General features: G+C 43.1%; 1 protein-coding gene across 2 annotated transcripts in view; it reads right to left on the bottom strand.

Annotated features, from left to right (window-relative positions):
• The window catches only part of EPHA4 (EPH receptor A4), a 107,199-nt gene that overhangs the window by 46,181 nt on the left and 36,814 nt on the right, over nt 1-24,204 (bottom strand). For both annotated transcript variants that reach the window (XM_063338063.1, XM_063338062.1), the window contains exons 4-5: nt 18,105-18,260; nt 2,459-2,797 (exon numbers count right to left, since the gene is read on the bottom strand). In XM_063338063.1, the coding sequence (XP_063194133.1) occupies nt 2,459-2,797; nt 18,105-18,260 (495 nt within the window). The remainder of the gene's footprint in view (nt 1-2,458; nt 2,798-18,104; nt 18,261-24,204) is intronic.

The following is a 24,204-nucleotide window of genomic DNA, read 5'->3' as shown; positions in this document are numbered from 1 at the left end:
AAGATGCACCTCTTGGAAACAATTCCATCAAATTCCCCAGAACAGGACCCAAAAGCACTGCTCATATCTAAAGAACCAGGTTAAAAATATTTTTTTTCTATCAAATGTTGTAAAGCACAAGCATAAATAGCAAAAACAATAAAGCCGTTTACAGATTTTCAGTGTTGGCAGTTGCATTTTTATTAGCAAAACAGGAAAAGAGTGTTACTAAGGATGAGTTTGGCTCTAATCTGAAATTAGAAACTGCTGCAAAGAAACCAAGGTAGCTTTACATTAGTGTAAGAAAGGTGCAAGATCAAAACCAAGCCTGTGGCAGTGCTCTATCATGACATGATTTCTTTATAATGAAATATAGTGAAAGCAAATGAATGGCACAAGAATTTTAATGCACCCCAGACACACATTTACAATGATTAAACAGATCAGTACTTGTAAAACCCAAGGGTCCAACTTTACAAACCTTTACTCAAGCAAGCAGTTTCACTGAAATCAATGGGAGTATTTGCATATGTAAGGACTATTTATCTCAGTTGAGATCTGTAGGTTTAGGCCACACATTTCTATTTGGATCTTCTATGCAGCAGAATACACAAAGTCATATGAAGAACGGGAGAACACCGGCACTTTGGAGTTAATTTTCATTTGTACCAGTACAGTTTTCTCCAGCCCTCTGAAGCATTTGATAGACTGGGCATGTTTCATAATTGGAAATGTTGGCAAAAATACAAATTTCCTGATGTGAAGAACTGCTACTCATGGATAATAAACAAAATCAATTCTTATTTGCATATTCAATCAGATTTCAGTTTGCATATTAAAGCATAATATGGTAGAATTTTCACACGGTAGATGGATCCCACTCACTTATTCATGCATATATGCATCCACTAATCCTTACACATGCCAAAATCAGTCAGAAATACTCTCTTTGCTAGGCATTCATAGCACAAAAACACTGTCCCTGCTGCTGTTCTCAACCTTCTCTTTTCATATAGCGTATGACAGCATTCTCCCGCGGCTTTCTCCCAAGACTCTGTAATAGCCCCTGTTCTCTATTAGTCTTCTCTTCAACTAGGCAAAGCGATAGTTTGAATTTTTGAATCATAATTTAAAAGGGATGCTGTCAACTGTATGTGTAAAGAACAAAAAACACTGGACCAGATTTTCAAAGGAGCTTCAGCGTGGACTTGACAATTTTCCTTGTAACTGTCACTGCAAAATTGAACGTATCTCTGACTGTTAATATCGAAGTGTTCTGGACTCCAGGTAAAATCTGTAGATTTAGAATGTGCGTATCTATTTTTCACACGCCTCTACTAGGAAACAGAATTCAAAATACTCATATAGTCCAGTACTATCAAAACATACAATATTAATATTGTCCCATAGACCATAAGTCTAATGGTAAATGATACCCCTGTAAGCTGCGCTCCCAGGCGCTGAATGCCTGCAACATCTTGTGGGACTTGAAGGCAATCAGTGCTGTGAGCGATTAGATAACAGGTTTGACGGTCTTGTAGCCAGTCTGACAGTCTGGATAGCTACTTTGCATATAGAAGAGTGTCATATTCAAATGTATATAATTTTGTGCATTAAATTAAAAATTCAACTGGAACCCTGGGCTCGAAACCCTAGCTAGCTGCAAATAAGAAATGTTTTCGTGTAATTAAAGAAAAAAAATCACACAAATGATCATCAAAACTAAACCGCAATCTGCTGCAGCAGCCTTTACTAGGTCAAGCACAGGGGACTGAAAAAAGTAGAACTGCCTAGGGTATCTGAAATAATCAGGTATAAAGAGAAATGGTATTTCACTCTCCCAGATGAGTGAAATGCAAAAATCAGGCAGCATGAAGATGAAAGCTCACACAGGATTTCTAAAGTAAAGCCATCTGATCAATTGAAACGTTGTTAGCAGCAGGTTAAGGAGGTGTTTATTTAACAATGGGACAGAATCTAATTGACTTTGCAGGAGAGGAGAGCAAGCAGCACCAACTCATTCCTCTTTTTGAATCTTACACAGCCCTTTTTGGAAGGAGGCAGAAGCACAATCCTGTGCTTCCCAAGTGCATGTTTTCCCCTCCCTGAACACCAAGGGCACATTCGTGTCCATGTGCAGGGTCTCCCCTACAAGGGGACGAGCCGCTGGCAGCCCTGGCTCTGTCCCTTCGCGTCGCCCAGGGCAGCTGTGCTGTTCTGCTTCTGCAGAATGCCTCCCAGTGTCCTCGCAGCGTGCTGCAGCACAGCTCTGCTCCCAGCTACAGGAGTCAAACCCTCTGCTTTTCTAGCTGTAAAGAATTTAAACTATCCATATCAATAACCAGAAAATAAGGGTTTGACCCAGTTACACATCTTAGGGCTCCTTGCGTTCATTTGCTAATGCTAAATGCAATGGAAAGCACAGCTTTCCTAAAAAACAGGCAGAAAAGAGTAAGAGAATTTGTGTTCAGGTTCCTACCTGCTTGGTTAGTTGTCACAGTGACTGACACAGCTTGGTCCTGGCTGGGATTTTGCTTGGACACTCCATTCACCGCCCAGACTTCAAAGGTGTAGTTAGTGTGTGCCAGGAGGTCAGTAATGGAGACTTTGGTGGTTTTCAAGCCATTCTGCTGGGGGCTAAAGTGCACACCACTGCCACAGGACCGGCAGCGGCTGAGGTCGCCGGCACCGCACCTCTTGCATACCACGTTGTAGGAGATGTCTTCTCGACCACCTTTGTTCTGGGGGGGGCTCCACTCCAAGTTCACCGATGTCTCATTGACATTGGAAATCAGGTTCTGGGGAGCAGACGGAGGGCCTAGAAAGGAAAAGTCCACATGTTTTTAGTAACTGGAAAAACCTTGCATAGTATCTTCAGAATTAGGGTCCTGGGTGATACTAAACATATGCAACTCCCAGTTAAGTCAAGGACAGCGGAGACCACACAGAATTTTACTTGTCTGTGTTCTCAATGAAGGTGAAAAATTGACTGGTAAGTCAAACGCTGATCTCTTCATCTGATAAATTAACAGTATCTTCCAGCTCTAAATGAGCCTAAAAGCCCAGTATTGCAATGAAACAAGAGTGAGGCTTTTTCATTGTCACTATTTATACTTGTAATGAAAATGTAAAATTTACATATTTTACATTCATTTTTTCATGATCTCCCGAGCAAAGCATCAAATGCACAAACCCCTGCTTCACTTGAGATTTTCCAGGTCCCCCATTACCTACAGGCAGACTCTCATTGAAATTGTTGATTCCTGGTATTTTTTTGTTAAGAATAGAAGTGCAATATTTTCCAGACAAGTTGATGTCAGATCGCATTCAGCAAACACTGAAGCCCATCAAGCAGGGAGCTGGGCATGGCACTTTAGGATGCAGGAAGGAGATTTCAGTAGAAAGCCAGGCACAGAACTAAGGCTTTGAAGGAGGGAGAATAAACGTTACAATAGGGGTCGCTGGATAATGTGAAAGAATCGGGGAGGAAAATACAGTGAGCAGCTGAAAGAAGAGCTGATACAAGAAAACCGGTCAGGAACAAGAGACCATACAGAAAGCCTGGAAATAAGGCTGAATCAGAGACACAAGGTCAGCTCTTGCACCACTGCGACAGGAGACTTTAAGACTCATACGCACGCTGCCAAAGAGTTCCTAGCCGGTTCCAGCCTGGGGACTATGGGATTTGGGGACAGAGCCGGAGGCAGGCTTGGGAGGACCTCCCTGGGCACGAGAGGGGCAGAGCTGGGCGCCGGGAGGGGTGGCAGCAACAGAGCAGAGCCCGCAGGAGGCAGCTCCTCCGGGCACCTTCATCAACCCGCTGGGACTGTAATGGTCGGTTCTGCCCGACCGGGCAAACTGCCTCCAGCAGCGCCCAGACACGCTCTGTGACCAACGCACAGCCAGGAACCCTGTTTATGTGCTTAAATCCCCACAGGACCAAAACCAATAGGCACGCTGAAAATGCAGAAGAGCTAATCCTGTGACTCTTAATCTAATTTCAATACAGTTGAGGTGAGACACTTTTTGTACCCTTAAATTTAACAAGGATGATTCAGAGCAACCCCATGAAGCAGATGGGTATTTTATACATCACAAAAAGCTTCACTGATCATCAAAAGTCATCAAAACCCCACATCAAAAGGTGTGGGGTAGCGCACAAGGGTGCTCTGGCCACACATGCAATACTTTGGGACAGGACATAAGGTAAATACCATAGCGAATAGAAACGAAACAGAGAGTGAGAATGAAGCAAAATGTAATGATCCAAACCGGAATGCAGTAAAAATAGCAGTCCTTGGTAGTTACTCATAGTTACAGCTTTATATACAAATATTATTACCAGAAAAATACTGGAAATAATTTTGTAGAAAGTCACAAATTCAATTTTTATTCAAGACACAGGAAAGCTCGTGAAAGCTTCTTAAATTTTATCAAAATACATGTGACGGTTGGAATTCAAAAAAAGTTCAACCAGATCTCCTGTCAGAAAAAGAAGGGAAAGAGAAAGTTCTGGCGAGTTTCATTCCAGGTTTTCATTCCTGTTATTTGTCAAATGTTATGAAACTGGAAAAAAAATTCAGCCAGCCACCAATTGTTTCATTAAGTGTATAAATAAATCAATCATAATCTCTCACATGCCAAAGGTACAAAAGCAGCCATCGGGGTAAGATGGGAACCGAATAAATTATAGTGAAATTCTGCTGAAATTACAAAGTGACTCAAGTGTAGCAGGGGAGAGGTTAAGCCGTTAAGAGGTGACCATGGTGAAGATTAATTCTGGCTGCCTCAATCCATCAGGTGCATCTAAAAGGAAGCCTGAGACCTGAGCACACTGTGAGGACAAGGTTTTGAGGACTGCATCACGTCCTTGGGTCTGTGCTTGAAGCCACCAGGATGTAACACATGTTCAACAGCAGACAGGACTTTTAGGAGAGGCAGCTAGGTTAAGAAAAGAGTCTTAAATTACATAGAGGTCAAATGTATCTACTTATCTTCAGTACCTAAATGAAAGGCCCCTGCTGCAAGAGTAGCTGAGCAAGGATTGTTTTGTTTCTCTGTGCTCACTTCAGAAATATGAAATTAATATATTCGTTTTGAAAAGAGGGAAATCCTCCCTTCCTGCCAAACCTTTGAAACAGTCTCCGAGTTAATCAGGGCTGACAGGTAGAATTACTGCAAGGAGAAGAGAGAGCCCGGGCCAGCTCCTGCGACGGGGAGCCCTCCCGCCTGCTGCACCACCGGGCTGCCATTCATGACTTTTATTTATACACTGGCAGCATTTAGGACTCCTAAGGACAAAACCCTTTTACTCAAAGATCAGTTACCAAACACAGTAAGAGATGTTTCCTGTTCCAAAAATGATTAGAAGCTAGCAGAGAAAGAAAAAGGAAAGAAACTGGGTTTAATCTCTGTTCATCATGAGGAAACTGAGGTAGAGAGAGATGTGGCGAGCCAACAAGGGCACACAAGATGTGCCTTGCACATCTGGGTATCGGTCACAACTCTCCCAAGTCTCAGCCCGGTGCCTCTGCCCCATAGCCAGCTCTCCTTCCCCCAAAAGCTGGGTCTGCCAGCTCCCCTGGGCAGGAGAAAGCGATCTCTGCTTAGCCTGCAAATACATAAGCCCTCCTGGTCAAAAACACACTCCGAGTGCAATGAGGTGGAAGACACTCCGGAAATCATGAACTCGAGCAGCAGCGTAGGAATTGCTGAGCAGGAACTAATCTAAACCCCACCTACCCCAAAACTCCCCAAACTGCCTCACACCAGGGCTCCCTCTTCAAGGCAGGCAGGTGCACACGGTGACAGCATTTGTCCCTCCACACTGCCAAGGAGGCAGGAGAACAAACAAAAGCCTCTGGAGGAAACCAGCAGCCTCAGTAGACTGCAAGCCCAAGTCCACGCTGTACAGTGAAGGTCTGACCTCGCCAGAGCAGTTGCTGGAGCTGGTGGGAGTTAAGGATGTCCATCCTCCCAGAGGCTGCTCAGTACCTGGCAGCAGCAAGCCCTGAACAGAAAACACTCCTGTGGGAAACAGCAAAAGCTTTAACAGTGGCAAAAGGCAAAAGACGTTTTCTTACAGTGCGTTCGCTTGCTGCAATCACACGAGCAAGAGCATCAACTTGGAGCACAGCCAGGGGAGCTGAGATAAGGTGGTGCCAGTGCAAACACCTCCCCTCCCGGAGCAACGCCCGGCTCTGCCAGGGCTGCCCTTGTTTCAGGGGGATATTTGGGAAGCGAAGGACTCCACATGAGGAAGGTTCACACTGTCACAGTTACAGGCTGAAAGATCTGCCTTTTAGCTCAGATACAGCAGCCAGTTTGGGGTTAAACTCCGACTTACTCTGATGTCCATTAAGATATTTTCCAAGGCTCTAGGTCCAGTTTCACGTGGGAAAATGTGCCAGAATGAATCAAGCTCCTCAGAAGCAAAAAGTCAGTAATTAGTATGTGGGACAGGGCATTGCAGTGTCTAAACAGAGATGCAATGAAGCGGAAAACCAGGGAAGCAGATGCTTGCAGGTCACAGAGATGAGTGCACCACCTCCAGCATGAAAAGGAAGATGCGGGGGAGTCTCCAAATGGTGGGCTGACATTACAGTGAAGTGAAAAGCAATTTCTTTTCTTTCTGGAGCATAGTCATCAATGGAGCTGTTGGCACTGAGAGTGGGGAATAGTTTCAGATTGATGGGCCCGGTTTCAGATGTGGAAACACAGGGCGTATCTGCTCCTTCAATGGTGATCAGGATTTGCTTTGTTTCTGACAACAGAGACACTGCCAATAGATGAGAAGAAAACCCTTTCAGGGCCGTGGCAGGCTGGAAGTGCCAGCGCTGTTCCAGGATGAACCCAGCTAGCAGGACAGCGTCCTGCTGGTCAGACCACCACCCTCGCGCTAACCCTTGTCCTCTGGCAGAAATATCTAGCTATGGGGCTTAAGAAAGCTTAAAGATGTGACAGTTCCTACAGAAAAAAAATTAAAATCTAGACATTTTTATTTTGAAAACCAACTAATTCTAAAGGTCATTTTATGATGATAGGAAACCAGGTGCTCTTGCTTTCCCTGCCCAAGACAACAGAACCTGAGGGATGGATGTAGCGAGCCGCTCGCACGTCTCCCATCGGGGACTGCAAAGGGGACACGGTTTGATCATGGTGCCTGAAAGCCAGATCCCTCACCCAGCCCATTACCAGCACCGTGAGCGAACATGGGGGACTCCTCTGGGAACATAGGGAACGGAAGTTTTTAATTTTATTCCTTCCTGGGGCTCCGTAAATCTTGCTTCACAATAAACCCATCAAAATCAACTGAGCCATGAAGCAAATGGAAAAGCCCTGGGTGGAGCAGTTCATTGTGCGTGTCAGGGCTGAGGGAAACACTCAAGAGTGTTTAGCAACAAATAATCTTTGTCAAGCTAATCTTACTATCTTCCTCAACCCTCCTATTAGATTGACTTAAATGTATTGGGCAATGTAGATTGTTTGGCTTTCTCTTGCTGCAATAAGCTATAGCCATTTTATCTCTCTCTCTCCCTCACCCACAGATAGACAGATCTGTCTGTCTGAAGGACAATGTTGTATCCTATGTCAAACAAACATTCAGGAAAACTAGAGCTTTTAAGGGGTTAATAGCACGAGCATCACTTGTACTAAAAGAGACTGATGTATTTTAGCACTCTTACTACAACCTCAGGCTGCATTTTAACTCTTAGTCTGTCGATATTTCTCTCCCTGCCTTCCCACAAAACACTCCAGTCACACTCCAGTCAGAAGCCTCCCGCAGGCCACTGCAAGATTGACAAAGGCCTGATGAAAACCATGACGAGGGCACATATCAACACCTGACCGGCTTCCTCCTTGCCTTCCAGACCACAGGACATCTCCGTGTGCTACATTACCTGTGTGCCAGCTCTCTGTGGATTATAGGTCTCTGTGGGCATAGTTATGGAGCGTCTGTGATTCATACCAGGGATCAAGTCCTGTCCGAGCACCAAAGGAAGTGACTCACATACAGCTTCCGCAGGGAAGACCCAGTCATGAACTCACTATGTGGGACTGAACTAGCACATGTGGGGTGCAGATGGCAAGGCGCCACGGCTGTGAAGTAAAGCAGGCTGCACACTAACACTGGGCATAATGACATTTCAGTAAACTGTTTATTTAAAAGGAGAATAATATTTTGCCTTTCAATCAGCTGCCCTACACACTGAGGGACCATCGGAGGTTGTTGGCTCAACCATCAACAGGTTGTTTGCTGGTTGTTCAGACACCATCCTGCTGAGGAAGATATCCCAAAGCCCTTTTTTTCCTGCCACCAAAGGATAACAGCGCAAGTGTAGGACGTTCAACCTAGTGGGACTTGGCAAAATCGTTCCACTAAGGAAAAAGTCTCTCCTGAATGCAGCGAACAATTTCAAAGGCAAATAGCACAAAGACGATTAGCTGCAACTGAGGGAACATTCCTGCTGCTCTCAGGGATCAGTCGTGCGCAGCCCTTCATGCATGCCAAAGGGAAAGTACAGACACCAGGGCCCTTGGTGTGCCCAAGGACGGGGCCTAACGAGGCTGCGCCAGGACTGCGAGGTTCATCACCACCATGAAGCCACGAAGGGAGAGAGCCTCTCACCCGACAAACTCCATATACCACAAACCCATGTCAAAGAACCTGCTGGAGCTGGGCTTCTGGAGTTGGAGGGACTCCAGCGAGACAGAGACAGGCACAATTTGTCGGGCGTGCAGATGGACTCCAACCAAGTCAGCCCGCCCTTTCGCCCTACAGCTGTAAACCTGACCAATCTACGCAACCGAAAAATACCTCTGGAAACTAACTCTGGGATCTGAGAGTACAACTGTAAATGCACTGTGCTGGGGAACTGCATTTAAATGGTTATGACAAAGGTTTTAATATCCCTGGTTTTACATCTTCCTTTTTTATTACTGATCTGCCCAGCAAGGTGCTTCTCTAAAAGCCTCTGTGGGTGTATACAGTAAATTCAATTACAGTTTTCTACAACTGGACCAGACAGACTCGTTTGACATAAAGAATACTGTCTTCACTAAACCAGTTAATTTAGTTCAGCAACAGTGTATGGTTAGGAGGCGTGGATTAAAGGGCAGTGAAAGGAGAAGAGAAATAAACGATTCCCAGCAAAACACCTCCCAAATGAGTGTGTTGTCCCATAAAATGACAAAAAATAAGGAGGACCTTGCAGCTTGGTTCTCTGCTGCCCCAGATTGTTAGGATGCCAGAATCCCACTTTTAGACAACCAGCAGCTCCAAATTTTGGGCAGACAGCTTTAGTTCACCAAAGCTATAGGTAAGTAAAAATTTCTTTTTCCTTTTCTCAGAGGTCCCATGGACAAAGCACTAAAGATAAAGTTGTGCGCTTTGGTTTGGCCAATTTTATCAGACGTGAGTAGCCACTGTATACTATTTTCTTAGGCTGAACAACAAAAGCATCAACAAACCAAAAAGCACCTCAGCACAGGGTTCTGACACATAATGCCTTTAAAGTGAATTTAGCACTTATGAGAAACCCACTCTGATGGCGCCCAAAATAAAGCGCTCTCTAGCCACCAACAGCTGCCTGCCCGCGCTCCTGTCACAGCCTGTGCCCTGGCAGAGGGCTCCTTACCGGGAGCTCCTGGTTTTGTGCCAGCTTAGTCCTCAGCCACTAACAGTGGCAGTGAGCTCTTTTTGGCAGCAACATTACCCATTAAGGACTACACTGACATTATCGGTATTTGGACTGTAACAACATCTGTTTGTTACTAACCTATGGTATGGTTAATATTTATTACCTTGAAAGATCTATCTGTGGGAGGAGATCTATTAAAAACGCAAGCTGAAACCCACACTCTCCATGGAAGTGCTAATGCAGATATTTCAAATATGTACCCTCAAGAAGGCAAGCCTTCCTTATGAGCATCCTGTCAGTCACCAGATCAGCGCATTTGAAATGTACCCTCTTAAAAGAAACATGCTTTCAGAAGATATGTATGTGACTAAGTAACAAGCAGGATGAAGCTTCTGAGCCCTGGAAGGAGAAAATGATTAAAAAAATAATTTACTCAGTCTGTGTGTGCACATGTGTAAAAGCACATTTCTCTATCAGGTAACGGATGTCTCTGCAGCCAGGGTGATGGATAATTATTTTCAAGTGGGTTGTCACCCTGCATTCCGTCTGCGTTCGCTTGACAGTGTGAAATCGGAAGGAAGCTTCATTGGCAATTCCCACCAGACATCAGAAAACCTCAAGCATGTAGAAAAGACTTTAATCTTCCTTAACCATTCCCACACTCTCCTTGAGGAAAATACCACCTCTCTTTTTTGAGGCACAAAAAGTAGGCCTTAGCTTGATAAGGATTAAAAATCATTCAAACAAACAGTAAAAATAATACGATAACCTGCTGCAGTTTGAAGCTCTCTAACTTCACCCTCAAACTGAGAAAACCCTATAAACATACTGGTTAGATGCAGCAGAGTGCCAACTACGGGTGTTTGTTAATCAAAGTCAATCAGGCAGACCAGCAGGCTTCAATGGGCTTTGGACTGGGACTGACAAAAGGATCCTCTTCATGAGCCTGCTGCAGAGATGCTGACCCTCTTCATCTCCAGTGATTTCAAAGGGAACTCAGGGTATTCAGAAATCTTGAGCTAATTTGCTACATAATAAACAAGATTCATACAACAGGGAAGGTTGCTATGACTCACCGTTGTTTAAAAGGAGCCTGGTATGAACTGGCCTGTTTTGATTCGGCAACTTGGCCTTGGCTATACTACAGAGGAGCAGTTAAGTCTGTGATAAGTTACAGGAGCAGCAGGCACCTGCGAGTAAGCATCCAGCTGTCTAATAGCAAGAAAACCTAACTAGAAATGCACTATCAGAAGCAGTGAAAAGTTCAGCACATCTTCCGCTACACAAGATCTGAAAGCCAGCTTTTGTGTACAACACAGCAAGAAGAAAGAGAACAAATAAAGAGGTGTAAAAAAGAAAAGATCCATACAATGAACAACTCCAAAGATCTTTGGAGCATTTCTACAGAGAGCAATGAAATGTCACTGGAAGTACATCAAGTACCTTTGAAGGGGCTAGCTCAGGCACTAAAGGCAGTACGACTCTGCTAAGGCTTTTGGTCGTGTTGCCAGCCTCACCAATGTGACCATACTCCTACTCTCTCAACAGGGCCTCATGATGCCATTATTTTACGGACAGCCTTTAACAATTCTAATCAATACTCTTTAACTTGATCATGATCCTAAAATTTGTCTCCCTGGAGGCAGGGCTGAGTGTGTGAAATAGAGAGTTTACTATTTTCAGAGTGGATGCAAAGAAAGTAATTATTAAATAATCAATGTCTTTAAACTCTTTAAGTTCTCTCAGAAAAACATCTGGCAAAGCAGCGCCAGCACAGCCTTCAAGAAAAAGCACTTTGGCCTCCTCTTCCCATCTCATAAAGCTTCATTAAACTTGTACAACTGTGGAGCTGTCAATAATGTTTCAGCATGTCAGCTGTGAAGCCCTTCAGATGAGCCTTTGTTGTTGATCTTTAACCATCTGAAAGACAAGTTATAACGCAGAGTAAACACCTGGGCTGTGTAAGTTTAGGCTTAGAAATAAAGCCCACACTTTCCCTGTGACAGTTGTGTATGTTGCTGCCACTAATTGCTTCTTTCAGCAGTTGTGGACAGGTCTCCTGTTGCTGTGGGCTAATTTACACAAGCACTGACAGTTCGGACAACGCTCGCTTCTTGTCTGCCTGGCTATTCCTGACCATTTATCATTATAGATTATGTGTTTTTACAACTGGTGAGACCAAAGTCAACAGTCTGCAAGATGCAGCAGACACTTGAAATATCAGTCATCTGCTCTATTTCCACCCCCCTTCTCCTTTCTGTGCATGGTTAGCATTACAACTGGTTTTAATAAGGCGACTGATTTGGTAAACAATTCTTAATTTATTTACTTGGGCAAGACTCCTTTGACTTCAGTGGGAGTTCTGCCAAGCTAAGGATCTTGGACCAGCGCCAATGATAAAATGCCCATTTTACTGGCATGTACGATTTCCTATTTACTTGCCAAAAGAACCCTGGTTACCAGCTTCACAATAGGCTTTGTTCCTTTCACCTGGAGAACAATCCAACTGATATTTCCTCTTCTCTCCAAACTAAGGGAGTTAAGCAAAGAGGTCCAGTTACCACTGGCAGAGACATGGGAAAACTGGTGCCACCCCTGTGGGCTCTGGGTTTCTCTTCCAAAAACCTCCATATAAGAACATTTTGCTTTGCCACGTATGCCAAGACACGTTATTGCATCTACTCTAATACGCTGTGCTGCAGACAATACCACCTGTGGTCACTCAATATTTCAAGATAAAAAGAAGAATTCCGCTGTGGATACCAGAAAGTTATCTGACAGTCTGACAGGAAAGAAATGCAACCAGAAAAATAAGTTGTTCTGCCATTGCCCAACTGCTGAATTTCTTATTCTGTTAGCCCTCTAATTTACTTCAACGACTCTACAGAACTGGGTCCTGACTAACCAAATCAAAGCCCCCACTTAATTGAGTAAATGTCTCTGTTAATTTAAGGGTCTGGCCAGAAAATCAGAAGACAGCTAATAAACAGCTGCTGTATTTAAAGGAGTGATGATTTTAAATCTACTGATTATAAACACACATTGTCAAATTACTCCCGTCTCCTCTCTTCAAGCCATAACCACTCCCCTTCTTATTCAACATTTTCTCAATTCCTTCAGCCCGTCACCACAGACGAGGGGAGACAGCCTTCTCCTTTGAGATTCCCATCACTCACAATCCCTTTCTCTCAGTCTGGCAGCGACGCAGCGATGGATGGTCTATTTTCCCAGCCTACGTGGAGAAGAAAAATCATGGTCTCCGAACTGCCTACTCGCTGTTCCCTCTGCTCTTGCAACTGCTGTAACTGTACCCTAAGAGGCATTTTGACGTACTGTTCACATAATCAACCACCTTATATAGTGTTTTAAGAATAAAATAATTTACTTAAGGCACAGACATATATAAAACCATGGAAGAATTATTATGTCATAAATTCAGCTTCTGCAGATCAGAGGCTGTATTGGCATATCCTTCATATTATAGAGAACGGGTTCCAAACGCAGAGGTTAGACTGAAGTAGTGCCCGAAGAAGTGTGCAAACCCTGGGAAGGAAGCATGGCAAAGCCAGCGCAAAGCTACCTACAACACACTAGCCAGCATGACCGCGCGGTGTACCCTACTTTCCTATTCTTCTAAAAGCTAGAACAGTGATAATCGGCGTCTGTCTGGAAATTTAGAAGAGGCACAAGTTAAGTTAAAGGAAAAAAGAGCACATTTGTTTATTTAGAAGTCTAAGCAATCATAATAAACATATGCTCAAATAATCAGCTCCTGTGTAATTACTCATTTGCAAGCACAGTTATTAGGTACGTAAATTCACTCTTTTTTGAAAATGCAGGTCAAATATTTATCTCAGATATATTAAATGCAACACAAGATTGTGCTAAGGGTGTGTATTAGACTGTAACATTTAGAGAATTGAAGTGTTTAGACCTTTCAGACCTTTCTTAAAGCCTTGACCTTGGAAACAAATAAGGACAGTGTTATTTTAATGTGCATTCAAATTTTAACAACACAGTCACACAGCTCTAGTGGAATCCACATTGAGTTTCCACTGTAGATTGCTCATCATTTCATTATGGTTCATTATGCTGATAACTGTCAGAAAGCATTAGAAGCAGGAGCCTTGAGTAATAGCACTGAAATGGTAATTTAAAAACAATATACTTTCTGGAGGAAATACAGCAGTGCACTAAATTCAATTAGAAGAGGCAAATGTAAAGACAAGTAAGTGACGTTTGCTGTTTGAAGTCAGGATCTTCGATTTCTTGATAACCTAAACTGGAGAAAGACCTTTTAAAGCCGGCACTTTTCTCTTGCACCTCACTAAATCTGCTCTCATTATCTCTAAGCTTCTCTGGTATAAACTGTCTTAAATGCAACCGTTTTAGAAATATTTCAGGCCACGCCAAAATATCAATCAATCAGTCTCTGTTTGGGTGGCACAACAGACTAAATTATTCAGGGTCATTTACTGAGACAAATTTCAAGATGGACAGTCTATGCTGGTAATCTCCCTTTTGTAAGGGGCTCCCAATTAAAAATCATTAATAATCTGAATCGAACAGACAATATAAACAATACAAAACCGTCCCTTTTTCACTCATAATGTGAGCATTGTTTGTTAAGAAACAGTTAGAGAACCCAACTCATTAACGGTGGGGACGCAGGGCCAACACCCATTAACTTGGGTGGGAACTGCACCTGCCTGCGCCAGGCTGCAGTTCACAAAGTATCTCCTTACGGAGAGGGAAATTCAGGGTTGAGGACTATGATTGAGACTGATTGTTTTCAAGCCTCATGGATTTGTGTGTTGGTAAGGCGATTTATTCTCCATTAGATTGCTAACCTTATGAAAGACCCATCCTCTCAGCAAGTACTGAAATATAATGAAGGTCTGAATAGTTGCCTTAATATTATTTTTGCGATGCTTTCAAAAGGGAAAGGCATCCCTGTTTTCCACAGTTTGTGCTCAAGTGTATTACAGGTCAATCATACCATTTCCATGCCCAAGCACACAGCTGACAAGCCCACTGTGCTTCAGAGCTGAAAGTCTAAATTCCTGAGTTAGGGCAAAGCGGCAGATCCCAGGCGGCTCTGCTCCTCAGCGGTGACAGACACATTGATGATTATCCCCATGAGGCAAGCTTGAGTGAAAAGATGCATCGCTAAACATGTGTATGTCACGGTGCCTGTGCCTGGCCTTCCGACACAGCCCACCCCACCATCTCCTACGCTCACGGCCCGCCACACTCTGCTCTTAATTGTACAAGCTTTAAGCCAGACATAACTACTCACTCCAGCAGAGCTAAAACAGAGCAGAATATTAAAACCAGAGTTTGAGTTATTTGTTTAGATTGGATGCCCAGCTTACCAGAAGGTTAGGCACAGTTTTTACAACTCAACAATGGATGGAGATGTCAGAGTGTGGTGTTATGGAATGAAAAAACTCCGGAGCACCTCTCCTGACTAGCACATCAGGAAGTAGGTGTTGCTTTTATTAATTACCATGGGAATTGCAAGGACGGAAAAGGAAGGGGAATTCTCCAATTCCCTTTCATCCACTAGCACAATCAGGCTAATGGAAAGTCATAATGGTCTTCCTCCCCCAACCTAGAAGGCGAGACAAGTGACGAGACCAGCCAGTTTATTACTAAAGGAAATCAATAGCCAAGGGTCAAAGCTTTACAAAAACATATCCTAAGAAGGCTGAAGTTCTCAATCTTAAAAAGTGTTTAGAAATAATAAAGAAAGGATCAATCCACAGTCCATTCCAGGTGTTCTCTCCAAATTACCCAGTGTTACTTTTATTCACCTGGTCTAATAGTTCTCCAAGTGTACAGAAACCTGATTTTACAAGCCACTGGAGCAGAGTCTATCTTTTTGCTAGAAGAATGGATCTCAGATACTGTGTTTTATTTCTTCATTAGTGTGCCGTCACACTGAGTGATTACTAAATGCAGGGCTGAATGAGAATACCAGGGTTAAAGAGAGCATAATGAACAAAGAAGGTGCCTGATTATTATGGCTGTCAGCACAAGGGAATTGGGTTTGTCACCTGGTTTAACCAACTGGTAAGAACTGATTAGAGTCTGAATCCGTCTGAAAGAACCTTTGATGTTTACGCTCCCTTCTGTCTCCACATCTTGTCAGGAAGGCAGACAAACGGGGAGCTTCTTCCGGAGGGGCTTCCTTCCACAGGGGCCCTCAAAACGCTTTCTGTCACTTGCCTCCAGTGCGTGGGCAGAAGGCTACTCCACGTGGGGAGCACGGCAAACAAACGGCCCTCCCAGGCACCCCTTGCACCCCACTCCCTGCAGAACGCAGAGGTGCACCACGCACGCAGGGCTGCATTTTGTGCCTGTGCAGGTACCACCATCGTTGCAATGTTCAAACACTGCTAAGGCGGACCTCAAAGAGGGGATATGAGTGAGCACAGCAGTGAGTGGGGGAGCAAAGCTGCCCCACGGGCCAGCTCAGAAATAACCTCTGTGTCTTCCTTCACCTTGCATCACTGAAAAAAAAAAAAAAGTACTTAAGCTACAGGAAAATTCAAAGCTATGAAATGGGACCTCTAGAGACAGGCCTGGTTTCCAAGACCAGGTGTCCGGGGGATTGTGGTGTTGGCTTGCTCTGCATGCCAAGTCCTCCTAGACTGCTGCAGAGATGAAGACGGGCCAACACCATGGCCCTTGCCTTCTCTTCTTCCCTCTTCATATTTTCAGGGTAAAAGATCAAGATCAGGGACTTCAACTTTGACTGACCTCTGAAGACAGGAATGAAGAAGGGTGCCAGAAGTAGGCCCAAGACTTGACAAAAATGGCTAAGCTTGTAGGGATACATTTTGCAATAGAAGCAAACACACATATCATTTGCTCACAATTCCCCCATCTGGAAGTGTTTTGCTCTCTCCTCATACTTCACTCACTGCACATGTCTATTCAAATTCAACCAGTTGATTACTAATTTGATTTGAATTTGGTCAGGATATCACTAGGACCAGGGCTTTATGAGAAACTTTTGCTGGTATAATGTTATTTAGGGTGTACCTTCCAAACAACAGTTTTATTGTAGCAAAAAGACATTTTTCCTATCAAAATGGTCAAGCTTTATATCTCCTAGTGTAAATTATATTATAAAAAACATGTTCCTACCCACTTCAGCAAGGTTTCACAATACAGTTAGACCTCCATCACCAGTCAACATTTGGCAAGGGATATACAGACCTCCCTGCTTTCCTACTGAGCAAAAGCAGCTGCTCCTGGCTATGCCCAGACCTGCTTAACCACCATCCAGCAAAACCCGCAGCTGAAAACGAGGAGATCACTGAAGAAGAGCTGGAATCAAGGGGGCGTGGTGCTGGCTTAGTTATGGACATACTTTCTTTCTGCCTTGTAAGGGAGAAATTACGATTTAAATAAATGTGAGTCATCTCTCCAAAATGAATTTGGAATATATTAAAATGTTACAAAAGAAATATCTCAGCCTTTCCTCACTCACAGACAGACACACACACTCGCTACATAAATATACAGCTGAACTCCAAAAATCTGGAAGCATTTCCAATAGCTTTCAGGGAAAGCCACACATGGATATCTCTGGTAAAATACAGCCCTTTCACTTACTGCTTCAAACTGCTCTGCCCCTACAGGAGTGAAAACCAAAGAACTGGACGATCAAAATTTAACACCAGGGCATGCCTGGAATCCCAGCTCTTCGGCTGTGTGAGCCGTTAACCAACACATAGGACAAGGAGTTGTTCCAGCAACCCCGTGGGTGTGCTCGGTGCACTACGCCTCTGGTTCTTCCTGGTGAAGGCATTTTGGTGGAACTAAAGCAAATTCCATTTGCTGTACATGAGGTATTTATCTACAAAGAATAAAATAAACCATACTGTGGGTGTTTGTTTCATTTAGGTTTAAGATTTCTTATTACCACCCCTTTCAGAGGAACACTTTTATGTTCCTAAGGGTCACAAGCTATATTTTGAGCAAATCCGAGATATAATGAGATTATAAATACTACCTATTTATCCTAGGTCATAAAATTATGAGAAAAGCTTTCACCATTTCTCCATATATCAATATTTAAAGAGATGTGATCTACTGGACAGGTTCTCAGACTGGAAGTTAGACCTGTATTTTATTTCCAACTCTGTTACTGACGTATGCGAGTCACTCCTCTTTTGCGGCTTTGTCTCCTCCCAGTCTCCTGATTTATTTAGACCGTGAGCTCTCAAGGGTCAGTGCAACCATGTCACTGTTAGGAATTCAGGGCTGAGAACTAACGCTTTCTTTCCCAGAAGCGTGAGCCAAAATGCAAACGGCATCTGCAATGGGCTGTAAGAGCTATTGAATGCTGGTCTAAGAAGCAGGACACTTCTTAGAGGCACTGATCTCTGGGCAATATTTCCTACACAAACAGAAAGACAGGAGAAAAAAGAGATGATAAAAGGGGAAGAGACTGTACAAAGACCAACTTACGAGTGCAAGGCATGGAGGCTGCATCATTTTCAGCTCGGAAAAAGCCCCGATCGCAGGTGCAGGAGGTAGAGCCTTCCCAGATGGAGTAGCTGTGAGGCGGGCATTTGGCACAAGCAACATCTGTCGAGAGAGCCTTGTAGTATCCAATTTTGCAAGCTAGATGGAGGAACAGGAAGGGAGAGTGTTACTTGCCCAGGCTGTGATCATAAATTGCTAGCTTACTTATTCAAAATCAAGGCAGGAGTCATTTCAAAGAGATCTAATGATGTCCTCTTAGCCCCAGGTGAAGAATTAACAATCATCACACTCTTAATGAGTAATCCTATGTCAGGGGATACTGATTTCTAATTCCAACAAGAGCCATTTTAAAAGCTGGCTTGTAGATGGTAAAAAAAAAATTAAAAAATTATACTCTTCTTTTGACACTGCCAGAAAATCAGCTGCCTCTTTGTGCTTGCTGTGGAGTTGCACGTTGCTTAACCCATGTCCACCTGCATTCACACATACGCATACACACACACACACACACACACACACACAGAGCATGACAAAAGGGGTGCAATTGGTTGATTCTATGACCACTTAAGGAATGGCAGCTGACAGTCAGACACTGCCAATTTTTAAGAGGGAGTGGGACAGGAACCCGCTGGGATTGGCAGCGAGGCCCTCAGCCTAACATGCCCGGAAATGGCACGTCTCCCTCCTGGCAAGGCAGAATTCATTTGGCTCTTTCTCCCCAAGGGAGGAAATCAGCAATGCTCGCCCCTCCTCGAAGCCAGGGCATAGCAGCAACCGCACCACTGCCACCAGGTCCCACGTGCAGTTGGCAAGCTTTCGGTGACATCATCTTCATAAATGCAATGCTTACATGAATGGCTACTTTTACATCGCTTGGAAAAAACTCATTAGCATCATTAATAACACATTTTAATAGTGGCTAACAGGTATGTCATCCTAGAAATTTCTCCCTTGGCTAGAGATAAAAGCCCACCATCACCACTGGCTTTCAGCGCTACGGAGAACAGAGAAAACACCCAGGCATGCAAACGTGTAAAAAGGAAAGGTTGTTCCCAGTATTTACTGCGTGACTCACTCTCACATCTCGTCACTTATCACCTACGCTACCTTTAGGGTTCCCCTGCTATGCACAGGCTCCAGTACGCGGGACGCAGGCCCCTGCACAGCCGGGGCTCGCTCTTTCTGTTTTACCCTTCCTTTAATCCCGCCTCGTTCTTTCCCTTCTTCATAAGAGAAGGTCTCTTATGAAGCCCTCCAATGGGAAACGGAGAGGGATTTTAGTAACACATTTATAAAACAGCAAGTTACTTCACTCTTATTACCCAAAGCCATTTATGGAATTTCCTTAACGAGTCCTAACTTTACGACGTGCCGTGCGCCATCTGTAAGAGCACTGGGAGATCAGTCCGCTTTCGCTCGCTGTGGCTGTCACTGAACCAGAGGATCTTATAAAAACATATTGCTCAAGTGACTAAGATTTATACTTCCAGAGTTTACATGCATCACATTATTAGATAAGGTTCAACTTGCAAGGTGCTTTCTGGCCATGCTTCAAACGGCCTTGGGGTTTCAATTAAAATCAGAAACCGCAGCTTTGGCAGGAAGAATCACGGGGGTCAAACGCAGGCTCCCCACATCAGAGACAATTAGTCCCTGAACACAAATACAAACCCACTGGGTACAGCCTATCAGCCAGGCAGTCGCAGTCCACAAAGGCAACTGGTGTAAAATAGCTCGTTCTGCTTGCCATGTGAATTGCCCAGAAAAAAAAAAAAAAAAAACCCACCATGGAAAATTACCTTTCATTTTTTGATATGATTTGCAATATCTGGCAAGCAAGTTGTACTATCGCTACGTGTCCTCTTGTGCCTGGTTTAACAACAGCAGCAGTCAAGTGGCAGATGCTGATCTGCGATATTATTCCCGGTTTTCACTGTCGCAGCTCAGATCAGAAATACACCTAAACCTCTATATGACCAGGACAGACACCGACAGGCAAAATCTTGCTGCCATATATAAAGACAAGGCACAGAACAACAGAATACAAGAGGAGACCAAGCTGACTCATCTTATTCACAAAATCCTTTCTATTATTCAAGGTTTTTAAAATAAAACATACAAACTCTAACATTACTGTTAATACAAACACCATAGTTCACAGACATTATTAAATGAAGACCTGTCTTTAGCATCTTCCTAGTATTAAAATATTTGGATAATAAACAATCTCGTACAAGGCTGAAGATCCTGCTCAGGATATAACATGCTGTTGGAAAGGTAGGAGAACGTCACAGGTAAAGATTTTTGCGACCGTTCCTCCTCCTCACTGTCTTTTCAGACTCAGTGGCATAAAAGGGAATAGATGGATTCAGTGGTTACTGCAAGGTCAACAGTCTGTAATTCAAAGATATTTTCCCCCCTTGTTTCATGTACTGTATTTTGTTTTCTACTATATTAAGCCAAGATCATTAATATTTCAAGACCTGAAGAAAGCTCTCCAAGCGCAGTGGCTGCTCTTAAAGCACACACAGCCATTTTGCTTCAAAAATCACCTACTCCTGAACACCTAGTTTTCTTCATTTTAGCGCGCTCAGAGATCCACCGCATTTCAGCACATGGCAGAAAAGGACATGAGAGAACATCTTGCATTACCCAGTAGTTCTTTGCCCCCAAGAGCTCCATGATACTGTCACTTAAAAACTCGAATCTAATCCTGTAAAAGCTGTTCTTAGCATGAAGTACTGCTGACACACCTATTACAGCCAGCGCCTGTTAAGGCTATGGATGGGATTTTTTTGAAGGTTAATGACTTAGTAGGCAAACAAGAAGCCTGTACAGAACCTGTTCCCTGAAAGTCTTTCTTGCTTGCTCATGACAAATCTTCCTGTGGCTGCTTTTCTAGGAAGGATTTGCTGGGTGAGACCTGGCATGAATGGGGTTCTTACACAGCTTTCGAAAGATACCATTGTAAAAAGATTAGTTCACATGTGCAATGCAAACTTCGAATTCAATTCCTTAGCTTTGCCTTAATTAGTTCTTTCTGTTAGGAATTTTTTTTCAAAAGGGAGAAAAATCTTTTCTTGCATTCATATGACCCACAAACATAACAAGGTTACAATCATCTGCACTAGATCCAAGGAAAATTCTCAAACAAAAATATTTTCAGCCTGAAAAAGCTCATATTTTTTCCTCAGAACAGATCACATTGATTTTAAATGGACATCAGTTTGATATAATTATATTGATATCTTTGAGTTCTAATGTTAAAAACTGTTTGATTTCTATTTCTTTTAAAGTGAGACAGGATTTGTCAAACTCTGCTTGTCATTATTATATGCCTTTTTTTTTAAATTTACCAGAGTGATAACTGTTAAAACCACAAAAACTGCTCCGAAGAATTACGATACTTCAGTCAAATCTGGATGTAAATTTTCTCAAGCTGCTTTTCAAACTCTATTTTCTTATTAAAACCTGATTTTCAGACTCATGGCTTTCTCAAAAAAAAAAAAAAAAAAAGAAAAAAAAAAAAAAGAATGCATGTGTAGGCTGGAAAGTCTGCTTGCTTGGTCTCTCCAAATGCTGAATTTTCTATTAGAAAATTTCAGCCAGCAATTTCAGAATTTAAAAACTCATATCATAGTGGATGGGGTTCTAGTTACATTCTTTTTAATCACAGCTCCAACAAAATAGATATATTAAATTGTTTTTAACTAGTTTAAATAAGCTACTTTTTTTTCTGATTTGGGGGGTGGGGGCGGATCTTTAAAAAAAATTACTCTTGCAAATTTAAAGTTGTTAAAAAATAATCCCCCAGTGCTTGCTCTTAAATGAATCTTTCCATTATAGTTTGGAAAAGGCTTGACATGCTTAATAATTCTTTTTTTTAAAAAAAAAAAAAAAAGCATAATGTCTTGCAAAGGCTTGGATAAAGAAACCATCCCAATCTCTCTGTTGACAAGTTCCTAAATCATTACAAATGCAGTGCATATCTTAAAAAAATGTCAGCAAGCTCCGCGTAGAGGCTTTGGTAGTGCCACGGAGGCAGCACTTTGCTCTTCACCCACCAGACGGCTAAGCAGGACTCTGAACAGGGGAGGGAAGAGACCCCGGAGCCCGGCGGGGCTGGTGGAGCTCTGAGCAGAAGATGGGATGGGGAAGGTCCAAGCGAGCCAGCCCTGAGCTGCCAGGGACCATGGCCAGAAGAAAGAGTTTCTACCTGCTGCCTCAGCCTCGGCTGAAGAGAAGAACTCCCAACTGAGAAAAATACTGATTTCTTTATTAGGAGCTAATAAAGAGAACAGGGTGAATAAACAAGCACAGAAACATGGGTTTGCTGAAGTAGATCTAGTTACGTCAATGAACCTACATTAGAAGAAAATTTGACAAAGATGTTCTAAAGTGCTTATTTGCAGCAGCAAAGACCAGAGGGATGATGGCAGTCCTGTACAGGAGGCGGTACGGAAGAGGCACAGGAACGCGGGATTGCAGAGCCATCACCCTACAGATCGCTATGCTAAAGGCTGCGAGCTCCCAGAGAGGGCTGCAAGGAAAGGGCCCTCAACCAGGACAGGAACAGCCACTGGGCACACACCACGCTTCCGCTGCACCTCTCCTTCCCAAAAGGGACCAGCGCAGCACTGAGATCATTTATTATCACAGGCAAGCAAATAATATAGCTAAAAATACGCGGAGTTAGGTAAAATTTCAGAAGCTATGCATTTAATAGTTTCCTTTTTTTTTAAGCAGAAAAATGTATCAGCTACCTAGTCTTAAAAATGTCAAAATTCCTTGAGATGCAATTTTGAATCGAATCACCCTCCACACACAAGAGAAGATGGGAAACTGTTTAAGTCAATGATTGTAGCCAACTTTAATAAAAAACCCTAAAATAGTATTCTTGGTGAAATGAAGGACAAAGCAAATAATTTAAGAAATACTTCAGTGTCAGGCTTATAAATCTCAGTGGGAAAAGAAATTTGCGCTTAAAGACTTGAAAAAATACTTTGATAGTGTATTTCATGTCTTTCATCACTGGTTACTTTTTCAACAGCTCTTCCCTGTCTGGAAATATTTTAAGCTCATGTTTTAACCACACCCTCAGGAACAAAAAGTTACTTTTATTTTTCCCCTCTAATGTTGTTCTTATCCTTTAAGAGGATGGATTTTCTCTCTCGGATTGTAACAAAACCACATCTGCCACATAAGTAGGCAGCATCTTCTCAGCTCTCTTTTACTGTTATTACCATTTCTGAACAGATTTTTGTGTGTTAATTATAGAACTCAATTGTTTGGATAGTCTCTTTTGATGAGCTTTCTGCCCCGCACCATGAACCCCTCCGTTATTGTACAGCTGTTTTACTTCCAAATGCTCATCAGGGTTTTCTAATTGTCAAGCTGTCCCAGCGACTAGTTCTTTTGACCTAAAAGTCAAAGAAAGGGAGTCACCCTTGTCTCCCCGACATGAATACCGCAGGAGTCCCAGTGGCCCCCCTAATGCCTACGAGACAATGCCTTTCCAGATCATTGCCACTACAAGCATAATTGGGTTTGGGGTGAAATGAGAAGATTTTAAATAGGATGAATTAATGAGTTTCTTGTAAAATTAAGTCATTCTCCTGGTCCAATCTAATTACTCACTGTAATGCCCCTGAGGGTGATAAATAAAGATCCTTAGAAGCCGGGGTGGGGGGGGAGCTTTCTCTTGAGCCTTTCTTAAAAGTCAAGTCGCAGAATTTGATGCAATGTACCAAATGCTGTTTCCAAATAACGTCGGATTCCTTTGATGTTCACATTGTAAGATCTGTGCCTCCTGTTAATAATGACTGTACGATTGCTACAAATTACAAGGAGTTCCCCATCTTTAACTCATATCTCTCATGAGAAAATCAGTATTTCTACACACTAAGCATATATTTCTGTTGCATGAATGACATGAGGAAACACAAACACGTTCCCGCTCGGGAAAGAGCCTAGACTGTTTGACTTCAGAGCACTCTTACTCCTTGATTGGGTACAAACCTGGGAAGTTCAAAACAGAAATAAAGAGATGACCTTGGAGCACAAATGTACTGTGACGTGAAAT

Source organism: Chroicocephalus ridibundus, chromosome 6 (assembly GCF_963924245.1).
Source record: "Chroicocephalus ridibundus chromosome 6, bChrRid1.1, whole genome shotgun sequence".
Classification (NCBI taxonomy): domain Eukaryota; kingdom Metazoa; phylum Chordata; class Aves; order Charadriiformes; family Laridae; genus Chroicocephalus; species Chroicocephalus ridibundus.
The sequence above is the reverse complement of the archived record's forward strand: the minus strand, read 5'-3'. Positions and strand labels throughout refer to the sequence as shown.